The sequence below is a fragment of the Engraulis encrasicolus genome, chromosome 22, assembly GCF_034702125.1.
Source record: "Engraulis encrasicolus isolate BLACKSEA-1 chromosome 22, IST_EnEncr_1.0, whole genome shotgun sequence".
NCBI lineage: Eukaryota > Metazoa > Chordata > Actinopteri > Clupeiformes > Engraulidae > Engraulis > Engraulis encrasicolus.
In genome coordinates this window covers 22,581,002-22,595,698 of record NC_085878.1, presented here as the reverse complement: position 1 = coordinate 22,595,698, position 14,697 = coordinate 22,581,002, and the positions used below count along the sequence as shown (strand labels likewise).

At 44.7% G+C, this 14,697-nt stretch overlaps 1 protein-coding gene across 1 annotated transcript in view; it reads left to right on the top strand.

The window, feature by feature from the left end:
* The window catches only part of syt7b (synaptotagmin VIIb), a 173,210-nt gene extending 166,463 nt beyond the window's left edge, over nt 1-6,747 (top strand). Inside the window, exons 11-13 of the mRNA XM_063187956.1 lie at nt 1,068-1,182; nt 2,065-2,264; nt 6,407-6,747. Of these exons, the coding sequence (XP_063044026.1) occupies nt 1,068-1,182; nt 2,065-2,264; nt 6,407-6,511 (420 nt within the window). The 3' untranslated portion in view covers nt 6,512-6,747. The remainder of the gene's footprint in view (nt 1-1,067; nt 1,183-2,064; nt 2,265-6,406) is intronic.
* The last annotated feature ends 7,950 nt before the right edge of the window (nt 6,748-14,697 follow it).

The window sequence follows — 14,697 nt, the reverse complement described above, 5'->3', positions numbered from 1 at the left end:
CAACCTTTTTTGAACAAACGCCCCTTGCTCTCATCAAAAGCCCCCCAATCCGGACGGGGTCATTTCCCAATCCACTCCCATCTCTCTCTCCCACTCATTTCCTGTCAGTATCTCATACTATCCTGTCAATAAAGACATAAAAGGCCTCTAAAAATATATATATTTTAAAAAGCCCCCCCAATGCTCCCTTGACCTCATCATAAGCCTAACAACGTCCCCCTTAGTATTTTTTTTTTCACTAACTCCCCCCAATGGCAACAAAGCACTGCCCCTCTCAGAGAAACACTACTCTAACCCCTGTATGTCTGGGTGGTGGACATATGGGACTGGATGTAGAGCAGTAGAGCAGGGGTGGGTGACATGATGGAGGGTGTGGGAGACCATACAGAGGTCGTGGATAGCTGGAGATCTGTCTGGATGGATGGCAAGGGGGGCTGGATGGAGAGGGTGGTATGGGTGAGGGCCATGGAGGGTGGAGGGGATGGGCAGGGGCAAGGAGTGGGCCTGGCGGGGTGCATGTGACGTTGGGACACTCGAGTAAGGTGGCAAAGGACAGATAAGGACAAGACTGAGGCCGGGCTAGTGTGTGTGTGTGTGTGTGTGTGTGTGTGTGTGTGTGTGTGTGTGTGTGTGTGTGTGTGTGTGTGTGTGTGTGTGTGTGTGCGTGCGTGCGTGCGTGCGTGCGTGTGTGTGTGTGCGTGTGTGCGTGCGTGCGTGTTTACACATGCATGTGCAAGTGCACCCAAAGGCCGAGCACATTGGCAGGAGGATGCGAATAAATCAGTCTTGAGCAGTGAAGACCAGCCTGTCAGCTCTTGTCCCAATTAACCGTGGCCACTCACCCCTTCACTTTCTCTTTTCCTCTCTTTCTCTCTCTCTCTCTGTCTCTCTCTCTCTCTCTCTCTCTCTTTCTCTTTTTTTTTCTCTCTCTCTCTTTCTCTCCCTCTGTCTGTCTTTCTCGCTCTTTCATACTCTCTTCCCATCTCTCTCTCTCTCTCTCTCTCTCTCTCTCTCTCTCTCTCTCTCTCTCTCTCTCTCTCTAACCTCCCTCCCCTCCCTCTCTCCAGGGAAGTCGAGGAGACCTGCTGGTGTCACTCTGCTACAACCCCACTGCCAACACCATCACTGTGACCATAATCAAGGCACGCAACCTTAAAGCCATGGACATCGGAGGCACCTCCGGTAAGGGGACACACTCACTCACTGCACTCACTCACTCACGCACCCTCAATGTTACAAAATCCTAATAAAAACTGATGGCCGCAGGCCTACCGTGGCTTAATGGTAGGGCACTGGTCTACTATGCAGCCGACCCGGGTTCGATTCTCGGCCCGGGTCCTTTGCCCCCCCCGTCTCTCTCCCAATTCGCTTCCTGTTCACCTCTCACACTGCCCTATCAAATAAAGTTGAAAAAGACAACAAAAAATAATGGGAAAAACCCCCAAAAAACTGATGGCCGATGCTGCTTGTGGCCTCCTACAGGAGTGTTTGAGTGGAATGTGGTTAGTTTGTCCTCCTGCTTTCACTTTTGACGTGGCGTTCGATCAAGGATCAATAACTCTGATCAATTCTGTCACCGGGTTAAACTGGTTCCTCTCTTCTGCATATAGTTCTTCGGCTGTATTAGTTCATTACGGTGCCCCATTCATCTCTGCTTTGGTGAACGCTGCTCATGGTAACCACAGTTTAGCCCGATTTTTTTAACGTAATAAATATTTGAAATGCTTGTTTGCACTGGAGGGGGCATTGCTTTCGGGCCCTGCTAACACATATCTACATGTTTTTATAAACAAATGGTCTTTTATCCCTTTGGGCCTCGTGCTTGTATGTAAACAACATTTTCGGGAACTGCAAAACAGATTTTTTTTTTTTTACATCAGCCTCCAAAGTAGAGCTTTTTTAAATCTTTGAAACAGCAAGCCAATGCTCTAGATACATATCCATTTGAAAAGATCTAAATATCTTTATGTGTAAACTGATCCCATTTTATAGAATATGTTGGTACAGTATGTGTACAATGACTGAATATTCTGTTCCATTCACTTCTACTCTATTCTATTCTAGATCCGTATGTGAAAGTGTGGCTGATGAATAAGGACAAGCGTGTGGAGAAGAAGAAGACGGTGGTTATGAAGCGCTGTTTGAATCCCGTCTTTAACGAGTCCTTCCCCTTTGATGTCCCCGCCCACGTCCTGAGGGAAACCACCATCATCATCACCGTCATGGACAAAGACAAATTCAGTCGCAACGATGTCATTGGGAAGGTAGATGAATAGACATACATCCTGCACTCTTTCTCTCTCTCTCTCTCTCTCTCTCTCTCTCTCTCTCTCTCTCTCTCTCTCTCTCTCTCTCTCTCTCATGCCAGTGTCTCTCTCTTCCACTCCCTCTTCCTCAGTCTATTTAATTCTTGTGTGCACACACGCACACACACACATGCACACAAAAGGACATTCACAACTCCATCGGATCACATGCGTTTGACCAGCAATATTGTGAGCACAAGTGTTAAGTTCGGGGCTTAGCTGTGCTCCACATCCGTGGCTATAAGATTGAAGCCTTGGTTACAGTGTAGCTCCACAAGAGCATAGCCCAGCCCAGCGCAGCCTATTGGGGCTTAGAGCATCCTCTGCCCCCGGCGAGAACGAGGCAAAAAGCTGTGTGCACAAGCCTTTTTCCATTTCTTCTTTTAAGCCGGGAGGATTAATCACGTTTTTCACCCCCGCTACAGTGTGTGAATGATGAAAGAAGTAAAAAAAAAAAAAGGCCCTTCGCAATGTCTCTATCTACCCGCCTCAGCTTTTTCAACCATGTTGGTCTGTATACTTCCCTCACTCATTGCTTCCCTTCCTTTTATTTGGTTACCCCAAGAGATAATAATGATGTGTAATAACATCTTTTCCTGGAGGCTTTTGACTGCTAGTTCCACAAGAACACGCACCTACACACTCACACACACACACACACACACACACACACACACACACACACACACACACACACACACACACACACACACACACACACACACACACACACACACACACACACACACACACACAACCACACATTCCTACACAGATTCCATGTTAAGCGACATTGGGTGTTTTGATAGGCGCTATACAAAATGAAAGTATTATTATTATTAAGCGGGCTTGCGGAGCAAGAGCAGAGCTCTTGCAGAGCAAGGCCCGATTATTAAGCGGGCTTGCGGAGCAAGAGCAGAGCTCTTGCAGAGCAAGGCCCGATTATAGTAATCTCTAAGTCCTGTTTATTGGTTCTCTTGTACAGGGACAGTAAAAATAGAAAATGGATCTCCTCCTAGGCCTTTCGAGATAGAGACACCGTTCAAACACTAAAACGACCGGCTCGGCTTGGAGATCGCGTTTCGTTATAGGCTTCTCCGTGTCTCTTGTCGTTTTCCCGTTTTTGGCGATTTAGTGAAAGCCTGGGTCCCCATTGGAAACAGTGGTGGAACCTCCATGAACCAAGGTTCCGCCACTCTAGAGATTAGAGTGTAGGAGGCTTTTTCGGTCATAAAACATCAACACTTTCACCTAGAAGTTTAGTTGACGCGTTGTTAGCGAGCTCTATGGGATGTCTCCAAATTGTGAAAGTTTCATCTCCCAACTCCCAATACTTTTTAACCCATTGACGCCGGATGTTGCGTTACGCAACATTGGCCCTGATGCCGGTTGTTGCGTTACGCAACATTATTGATTTGTCAATATTTTCAAGACGCATGGGCGATGCAATCCATAATGTTTTGTTCAAATACACAAGAGGTGGGTGTTCTCGATTTTTTAAAGATCATGTGGTGGCAAAAAAGTTTGATTTGTCGACAAAAATGTCAAACGAAATCAACCATGCTCGCTTCTGCAGACGTGGATTGTTTAGTCATTTCACACAGGTAAAAAAAAAAGGCTGTGGTTCGCGAGACATGCTGTTACAGCAAACGTGACGTTCAGTTGAAAGGTAATGAACAGATTTCGATCGAGGAAAGGAAATATGATTGAAGACCCTTTAGATAGAGAGCAGGAGTGTGATTTGCCGCGGCCGCATGAAGAGGTGGGCGAGTGGCTTCCAAATAGACAGTCAACTAGATTTCGCCCCCGACATTACCAAAAGTTCACTCCGACACTCGGGGCAATTGGCGAAGTTGCCAATATCAGAGGAAGCACGTCCTTTAGATAGGCCTATTTCAGAATATTTTCACTGAAGAACTTTCGGATATGGTGATAGCCTATTGCTGAGGGCAGACAACGGTAGACATGCGGATTATAGGACGCGCGCGGCCACACATCCAGCTCAAAAGTGGAGCCCCGTCTCAAAATATGATATGAAATAGCTCATCGGTCTCTGCATAACGTTTGGAGGAATAAAACGGCCATAGTCGCCGGTGGGAGAGGAAGTGGCTGTATCAGACAAATGTCCCCTGATTTATGGCAGAAATGACTGCCTAATAATTATAATAATAATGATTATTATGATGTTAGTTATAGTCGGCTATTGTTAACAGTAGCAAAAAAATAGCCTATAATAAATAGCAGCATCAAGCATTATCCTGAAAGCACATGACATTTTTTTCAATCATTTGATTATGAGATATGATTTTTTTAAGGAATATGTGTTAGTGTTAATGCTGAATGATCATAATCCCGTGACAGCAGAGGATTTTACCTTTTCAATGCAATTTGTCCCATGTCCCTATGTGTTCCAGAGGCTGAGATATTGAATTTTTCATCGGAGTTTTCAACCAAATTTTCTTATCTCAAAAAACCTCAGGCATTGGGGACCTTTTCTAAAAACTGGCTCAGGCACCAATGGGTTAAATGGCAGGTTTGTAAAAAAAACAGGCCTGGCTCTATGGAGAATCCCAGTCTTTTGAAAAGTGCATTTTTCAAGAGATCAGCGCATGTCCCACACGGAGGTCCATTTGTGCCTGAACCCTTTCACCTATAAACTTAATTCAAAGACTGTTAGAGAGATCACAAGCATGACTCCGATCTGTGAAAAGGACACGTGCCAACTCCTTTTAGTTTTTTTACAACGATGTTGTAAAGACAAAAAAACTCATTCTCATTTTCTCCCCTGTTAAAGGCTCAATACTAACTGTCTTTCAGTCAATCACAACAGGTGCAGCCAGTGAAGGATTCCATTTCAACTGTCACTGTCTCAAGATTCCATTCTTAACGAGCAGGTGCGAGCAAGCATTCTAGAAGTCTATTGTTCAGCTCTGCAATGCAATGTAATATAGTCTTGCTGGACTGCGCATGATAATTAGCTGCTTGGCTTAGTGGTAATGCATGCTGCTGCATCAGAGATATGGAGGTTGAGGGTTCGAAACCCACACAAAGCCATGTTGATTTTCTAAATTATATCATATGCAGCGTTCCTTGGCCGACTTAAAATGCCATGTATATCATTTAGTATGTATGGCAAATGTGCTGAATTACAGATATTGAGGTTGGGGGTTCTTCGAAACCCAGTCAAAGCCATGTTGATTTTCAAAATTACATCATATGCAGTGTTCCTTGGCCAAGTTAAAATGCCATGCATGTCATTTAGTATGCATGGCAAATGTGCTGGATTACAGATATGGAGGTTTGGGGTTCGAATCCCAGTCAAAGCCATGTTGACTTTCAAAATTATATCATATGCAGTGTTCCTTGGCCAACTTAAAATGCCATGTATGTCATTTAGTATGAATGGCAAATGTGCTGAATTAGGGATATGGGGGTTGGAGGTTCGAACCCCAGTCGAAGCCATGTTGATTTTCAAAATGATATCATATGCAGTGTTCCTTAGCCAACTTCAAATATCATGTATTGTATGTCATTTAATATCAATGGCAAAAGGGGTTGGATTACAGATATGGAGGTTGTGAGTTCGAATCCCGCTCGAAGCCATGTTGATTTTCAAAATTATATCATATGCAGTGTTCCTTAGCCAACTTAAAATACCATGTATGTCATTTAGTATATCCCCAAAACGCAGAGCTACAACACTTTCAAGATGGCTGAATCCAAGATGGCTGAATTGTTTGGCCCATAACTTCTGACTGGGTGGATGGAGTTTTTCCAAGATTTATTTCAGCTTTGTTTTCTCAATAGTACTTTGTTTCATCTCTGCCCCAAAAGGCAAGCCCGCTTCCAGCATTTTCTGTGAGAATGCATTTCTAGTTATTACTATTATTATTATTGGTGTAGCAACAATTCATACAAACAAACATGTCAATGTGCTTTACGTAACACACAGGGTTGGCAGATCTGAAGACAGGGTTGCCAGAAGCTAAGTCCCAAATCACCACTCAGCTTTTCCAGACACTCTGTGCATCAATACTGTTACTGTACTTTCCTCTCCTTCCCTTCCACTTCTTCTCTCTCTCTCCTTCACACGACCACAGATCTATCTCTCCTGGAAGAGTGGGCCGGCGGAGGTGAAGCACTGGAAAGACATGATGGGTCACCCCCGCACCTCTGTGGCCCAGTGGCACCCGCTCAAGGCCTGAGGACCACACCACACTCCCTCCATCAGGTGCACCCCTGAGGATGACCTCCCTTTCCTCCCAGCGTCCAACATCACCCCCTGAACTACTCCTCAACTGCACCCCCAGATGTCGTGAGGACAAAGTCCCGACCCCCTCACCCCTCATCACCCCTGAACTACTCCTCACCGGCACCCCAGATGTCGTGCGGACAACGTCCCCCTCCCTCACCCCTCGTCAACCCCTAAACTACTCCTCAACCGCAGCCGCTCCATTGCCACTCATCGCTCCTTCAAACTCCAGTCCTGAACTGTACCCAAAATGTCCCGAGGACCATCCACACCCCCTCCACCAACACCCCTCATCAACCCCTAGCTCTACATCTCAACTGCACCCAAATTGTTGTGAGGATGACTCTCCCTCCTCTAGCCCTTCACTGTATCCCTAAAGAACCCTGCCACAAATAAACTGGGTGGGGGGGGCGGGTGGAGATGTCGCTCCTCTGTCTTCTGTTCTGTGCCCTGAAACCCAGTCAATATGCACAAGACTTGTCTGTCAAACTCTCTGCCAAAATGGGTACAGGTATCTGTCCCTCCCTCCCCTCCTCCGATTCGCTATCCCTCTCCCTTGCATCAGCCAGTGTTCTCTCTCTCTCTCTCTCTCTCTCTCTCTCTCTCTCTCTCTCTCTCTCTCTCTCTCTCTCTCTCTCTCTCCCCCCTCTCTCTCTCATCCCCATTTCTCTCTCACACTCTCTGATCTTGTCCTGTGCTTCACATCTTTGCAGTCTCCTCTCTACTCTCGCTGCCCCGCCTTCTCCCCTCACCTGCCTCCCACCCTTCCTCCCGCCTCTCTCCTCCCTCCCCCCTCTTTCCTCCCCTGTGTCCCAAAATGCCTCTCTTCCCTGCCCTTCCTGTATCCATCTTAAACCCCCTCCTGGTTCTCACCTTCTTTTTCTCTTCCACTTCCTGTTTGCAGCCTTGGCACTTTCCTTTACCTCTCTCCTCTCCGCCCTCCTTCCTCCCTCGACACTTTCCTTTACCTCTCTCCCTCCCCTCTCTTCTCACCTCCCCTCCCATCTCCTTTTTCCCTTCCTCTCCCTCTCCATCCTTCCCCTTGCCTTCCTCTTTTCCTCTCCTCCCCTCCTCTCCTCCACTGTTTCCCTCCATCTCCTCCTCCTCCTCCTCCTCTTCCTCCTCCATACTCCACTTCCTGGAGTTCCTTCACTATAGTTGTCTGCCCAGCATCGTGGCCCAACATCAAGCATCTGGTGTCAGCAGTACGGCCCCATCAGAGCCTCCCGCCCCAGAGGGACAGCCCAGTTCCTCCAGGGCACACCGTGCTTTTAGGTATCAAATATTCATTCCAAAGTTTCTCCCAGCCAGTGTGAAATTGCCCATTCCTCCCTCCCTCCGCCCTCCTCACTCCCTCCTCTCTTCTCATCCTCTCATCCTGCTCTTCTCTCCTCTGGGTGTGAAATGAATATTTAATCGCTGAATTTGGGCCACAACTAACACAGCCGTTTGTACTAAACCTGAAACAGGCTGCACTTCAGGGAAGACCCCCCGTGTGTACATGCACATAGTCTGGGATACAACACACATCAACCATTTTCCATGATGTTTTCATGTGCTACAAGCATTGTGAACCTCCATTCTTGTGCATCTTTCTTTCCTTTTGTTAATTGTTCAGAAACCTGTGCCTCTATCTGCTCAAAACCTTGGTGTGATTTTTTGGAGCGGTGAAGAGAGAGGCACGCATGAGATGAGGAAAAGGGAGGGGAAGAAACATGCGGCAATGTACTAAAATACTTCAAACATTCGAATCCTCTATTCCCACTTCAGTGGCACAAGCGTAGAAACTCCCCACGTCCCTACGTACCCCAAACCCCCCCTAAACCACTTTTGGATGGAAGCCCTTGTCATCTGTGTGTGCCGTGGGTGCTGTGCTGTGTTCTAAATCAATTCTTGTTGAAAAAAAAAGACAAAAAAACTCACCTTAAGCACCAGGACTGTGTCTACTGGGAGTGGGATGATAAGAACATTCCATTTTGGGGAAAAAGAAGAAAAAAGAAAACAATGTGTCTAAAACTTGGACTTTTTGTCAGTGTCAAAATGAGGTGAAAATTTGTGGTGGATGTTGTTTTCTTTCTTTCTTTCTTTCTTTTTTCTGTTTTCTTCTGAAACAAAAAGGAAAACTAAAGAGACCAATCAAAAACGTTCTTCCAAAAAAGAATAGGAAAAATAGCAGCAAAAAGCCAGCTTTTTGAGCCTTATTGTGTGCATGAGGGTACGAATGTGCTATAAGACATCTGGCATTGATGTGAGAGAGTGCAAGTGTGTAAAGATGAATGGGGTGAGGCTGGAAGTATCTGGTACCGGTAATAGTTACAGTGACTATTATGAACAGAAACAATACAAATGCATATGAAGTCAAATAATGAAGAGAGGTGATGAGAGGGACACAACCTGAGGACAGCTTGGAATGAGAGGGGAGAGAGAAGGAAAATGAGTAAGACGTTGAAGATATTAAAAAGATTAAGAGAAAGACAGAAAGATATCCTTACTGCCCTGCTGTACATCTTAGTACATCTTAGTATTGCCCAACTCAGCTAGGAAGAACCATCTTCCCCCCTTACCGTTCTTTGTGTATGTGGCTTTCTTTTGGTTGCATCATGAATTTAACCAGTATGCAATGACACTGCCAATGCTAAGCTATCCTCTGCCAGATCTCTTTCAAAGAACCCCTCATTAAGGAGCCAAAGCAGTACTTTATGTCGGTCAACAATAATTTATCTGTAGAAATCTTACTAAGCCGATTAGGCATAATGGAGAATCATGAGGGTTAAGAACGTTGACCGTGTTTGTAGTGTAATTATGATTCTAGTGTCATTCCTGATGTCTGTCTGTCTGTCTGTGGTACATATCTGTTTTTGTCCTTTTTGCTTGAGTGTGTTCATATGTCTGTGTGTGTGTGTGTGTGTGTGTGTGTGTGTGTGTGTGTGTGTGTGTGTGTGTGTGTGTGTGTGTGTGTGTGTGTGTGTGTGTGTGTGTGTGTGTGTGTGTGTGTGTGTGTGTGTGTGTGTGTGTGTGTGTGTGTGTGTGTGTGTGTGTGTGTGTGTGTGTGCGCGCGCGTGTGCGCACATATGAGTATGAGCGCCGGAGAGGGAGAATTTTAGCTTGTAAGCCTACTGCCGTCTCTGTAAGTGTTGACTCATAGGGTTTTTGTGTGAAATCGTGTCTTAGAGAGGAGCGAATAAAGGTGTGTTTCCCGACAGACATACAGTACAGCCGTATAATAAGTATTAAGTTGGGTGCCTTTCTCCCGCACAGCGTATCCAGTTCAGTGTTTGAGAAAATATACAGTCACTCCCTTACTCATGTATGCCTCACTCACACATGCAGTCAAATTAGATCTAGGTCAGTGGGAGAGGTTAATAGAAGCCGATCTTCTGCCCCTACTCCTGATTACCCTGCAAAATCACTCCCCTGGCGAACGTTGGTAATCTTTGGCCCCTATCCTTGCTTGGTGAACCCCACATTTGTCGTAGTCAGGGTGGGGTACAGACAGACTGCACACGTGGTGCATTGCGGATCCGTAAATAGGCGTGGGTATTATTATTACTATTATTATCACGCCACATAAGCTGCCATAGTAGCCCTGGGTATTGCTACCATTATTATTACGCCAAGTAAACTGCCATAGTAGGTGTGGGTAGTATAATTACCGGTATTATTATTATACTGCACACAGTAAGCTGCCGTATGCACAGGTTTTAATGTGGGCCCTATAGTACAACCCAGACCTGGTTCCTGTTCCAGATATACACTCTTTCTAATCACGACGATGATGATGATGATGATGATGATGATGGTAGTGCAGGTGAAGATGAGTGAGTATTATGTGTCGTTATCAACAATGGATTTGTTAAATGGTAAATCTTTGGAATGAATAGACACTCTCTAGTAAACTATGATGATGATGATGATGCTAATAGTGATTATGAAGATCATGCATCTGTTACCATGACGACTAAGAACAGTGGATTTGTTATGGTCAGTTTCTCTGGAACTAATGGTCAGTGTGCACGTTGGTGTATAAAGCTGTGTAGATTTTTGATATGTGTGCGAGTGTGTGTGTGTATAGAACTGCGTGGGAGTGTGTGTGTATGTATGTGTGTAAGTGATATTGTGTGCTTGTTTGTCAGCTACTGTCTCATTGAAAAAGAGGGAAAAGTTTTGGTTTTCCTTTTTATGTACTTTATCTTGTACAAAGTGTTTTTTGCCAAGACGATATTTGTTGTACAATTCTTTTGTATCTGTTGCTGTTAAATGGTGATAACTACAGGGATGTCAACAGGTGTCTCTTTGATAGGCACTGATTGCCTGTTGTATTTTTTTATTTGGATTTGAGGCAGGAGATTAAAGATGAGTTTTAGGGCAAGGAGACAAATGACGGTTGATGGGAGAGAAAAATAAAACCATTGAACCTTGTTGTGCTGCATTCAAACACAGACCTGTGGACACGCACACACAAACACACACATAAGCATACGCACACACACACACGCACACGCACACACAATTAGCACCCCTGTCGCTGAGAGAGCTCCTGACACACGCACATGCAAACGCACAAACACACACACACACACACACACACACACACACACACACACACACACACACACACACACACACACACACACACGCACACACACAATTAGCATCCTTGTCCCTGAGAATACTCCTCTCTCCTATAGCCCACCATTATGTGTGTGTGGGGGGGTGGAAGGGGGGGTCGGCAGTGATGATCTGACCACAAACCTTGACAGCTTGCTTTATGATGTCCCAGCAGCCAATTCATCAGGCCACAGTTTATCACGACACCCTGATATGGCGGACAATCGATCGCTGTTTCCTCTCCTTTGGGAAGTGATCTTTAGCCAGGAGAGTCAATACCAGCCACCAATCTGCTCACCGTCAGCAACGGACGACGGTGTCATATCCACTCACAAAAGGGGCAGCCCCTCCTAATGTGATACATCATTGGCACCCCCACACTACACCTCCTGTCAAAGGGATTTGTGGGATACATTCCAAAAGGGTCCCGGTAGTGTTACTGTAAGACCTTGAATTGAATATGTGACCAAATCTGGAAAAAATGGCACCCAAACACCCCCACCCACAATCACACATTTCGAGTGGCTCACAATGGTCATTTTTAGCATTAGTCACTTTGAAATTATTTTATGATCCAAGGTATATATTTTTGTTAACAGCTACCATAGAAATATGAGTAGTAGAATCATCCTAACATCTTTAGATTCAAAGCCGGAATCACATTTATGCTGGGCATTTTAGCAATATTTAAATACAGCACATGAAATAGCCAAGTTTTAACCATTATGCAATGATCATGACCATAACCATTTGGGCGGTGTATCTTTTTTTGCCAGATTGGTCCCAATATACTCAGATGTTATGTACGTGAGAACCGGCACATTCTTTGCCAGGTTCATCTCGATCATGTTGTTGTCATTATACAAACCGGTTCAGTCATTAGCTCACGTCTGCCACTCCACTAGCAGTCCGCTGCACTTTCCGCCTCCCCACTGTCAGATACCTGCTCGATGCCAACACACGCATCGCACCAGACCACAACGCGCCACAGCAAGACTCTCATCCGCCACACCCAGGCAGCAGCCGCCATGTCTCCCCCTTACACATACACAAACACTCAAACACACACACACACAGACAGCCGCGATGCCAATCTGCTAACACTCCTCTTAGTGTCAGGCAGAGAGAGAGAGAGAGAGAGGACCAGACACAGACATCAGATTTTCCCATCAATCTCAGCCATCTTCCCAAAGCGATCTGTCCTCTCTCACAAAGGTTTGTGTCAAAGAGTGTCCTCCTCTCTAGCTATAATAGGATATACAGGGCCCCAAGACTAGAGTTTTTGTGTGTGAGATGATCCACAGTTGTTGACTGGAATGGACTATTGTGTCCTTGTTGTGTGAGGAACAGTCTCTGGTGATAAAAAATAAAACCTGGCATGCAGTGTTATAATTTCTGTCCTGTTTCTGAATTCACCATTTATCTTGGTGGTACAGTTTAAAGTGAGGTCTTGTTTCTTGTCTCCTTGTCTGTTGTACTTGATTATTGCGGTTTTATTTGTGACTACGGTGAGCCTTGACTTTCCCTTTGATAATATTCTCGACGTGTTTTTGTTATTTTGTTTATCTATTTTTTTCTTTTATATTTTATAGGATTTCTTGTTACTTGTCTGACTGTGGAAGACCAGAATGTAAACCCAAGCTCCAAAATCGAGTATCAACACAGGAAAACTATACCATGGGCGTGTTAAGGAGACAGCTAGATTACCTTGCCATGCTAATACTACATCAACCCCAAGAGTCGATGAGTAGACTGGATCGCTATGGGTGGGCTTCTGTGAAACAGGCTCTTTCAAAGATCTTCTCTAAGTCCAGCTCTGATCTCTTACTTTCTCCCTCCTTTCTCACTATCTTGTGATTTTGTCACACATTGGTGATGCTCACAAACATATTTTTGTTATGTTTTAATTTTGACAACTCTGTACAGTGTATATAGATATAAATGTATATAAAAAAGAATAAAGTTACAAATGTCTCTTCTGTCTTTTTTTGTCCATCGTTTTTTTTTTCTCAAGTACTAGAGTATGCATTTGTGCTAAAGCCTTTTCTTGTCTTATGCTGTATCCTGTGTGTCCGCATTTCATCTATTCTGTGTGCATCTGAGATGAGACATTCCCTCGCTTTCAGACAAGTGTCTCTCTCTCTCTCTCTCTCTCTCTCTCTCTCTCTCTCTCTCTCTCTCTCTCTCTCTCTCTCTCACTCACTCACTCACTCACTCACTCACTCACACACACACACACACACACACACACACACACACACACACACACACACACACACACACACACACACACACACACACACACACACACACACACACACACACACACACTCCTCATGCTCTTGTCATTTCATAGATTTTACAGATATGACATAACAACAATGTCACTTGTTTACTAATCTTTTATGTAGTTGCAAATTGAAGAGTTTTCTGAGTGGGAAAAAAAAGTCTTTGGCCGAAATATGTAGCTTTCCCATGTCCCATATCTTTTTAAGAGAGTGAGTAAATGGCAAGCACTATCCGATAGTCTTTCTAAATCATAGCTTTCATCTCATCCAATGTACCAACTCACTACTGTGAACAGACTGTCTGCAACTTGAACACAACCAATAATCCACCACAAAATACAAAATGAAACCAGACATTCTCAGTCAAACACTTCAAAACACTCCACTGACATTCACATCTGAGAGACTGAGAAAAATGATTTTCATGAAACGATCACATCACCAGAATCTTTGATTTGTTGTTTATGTTGGGGAAAGAGTCCACCTAAATGCATGAACTGAGCCGTTCGGAAACTCAAAATCACCAACATAAGTCACAGAAATGGCAGGTTTTGACAGACTTTTAAATGCTTCATATGAAAGTACAGCGTTGCTGACAGAATATGCACTATTTGCTACGCGGCCTTGACTCAAATAAACTTAACTGCTATCTCATTCCTAACCCATAGGGTTCAATATGATATTGATCCACCTTTTGCAGCTATTACAGCTTCAACTCAACTGAGAAAGTTGTCCACAGGGTTGAGGAGCGTGTTAATAGGAATTTTTGACCATTCCTCCAAAAGGTGAAGTCCCACACTGATTATCATCTCAGAAGGATCAGGTTAGGACTGTGTACAGTCTGTTTAGGACTGTGTGCAGGTCAGTCAAGTTCATCCTCCAGACTCTATCATCCATGTCTTTATGTTTACCTTGGTTTGTGCATTGGTGCACATGTTGGAAGAGGGGCCCTTCCAAACTGTTCCCATAAGTTACGTAAGATAATGGAATTGTCCAAAATGTTTTGGTGTCCTGAAGCATTCAAAGTTCTTTTCAGTGGAGCTAAAGGGCCAAGCCTGACTCCTGAAAAACAACCCCACACCATAATTTCTCCACCACCAAATTTCACACTTGGCACAATGCAGTCCGAAATGTGACGTTCACCTGGCAACCTCAAAACCCAGAATTGTCCATCAGATTGCTGGATGGAAAGGGTGTGATTTACCACTCCACCACTGCATCTGACACTTTGGATTGCACTAAT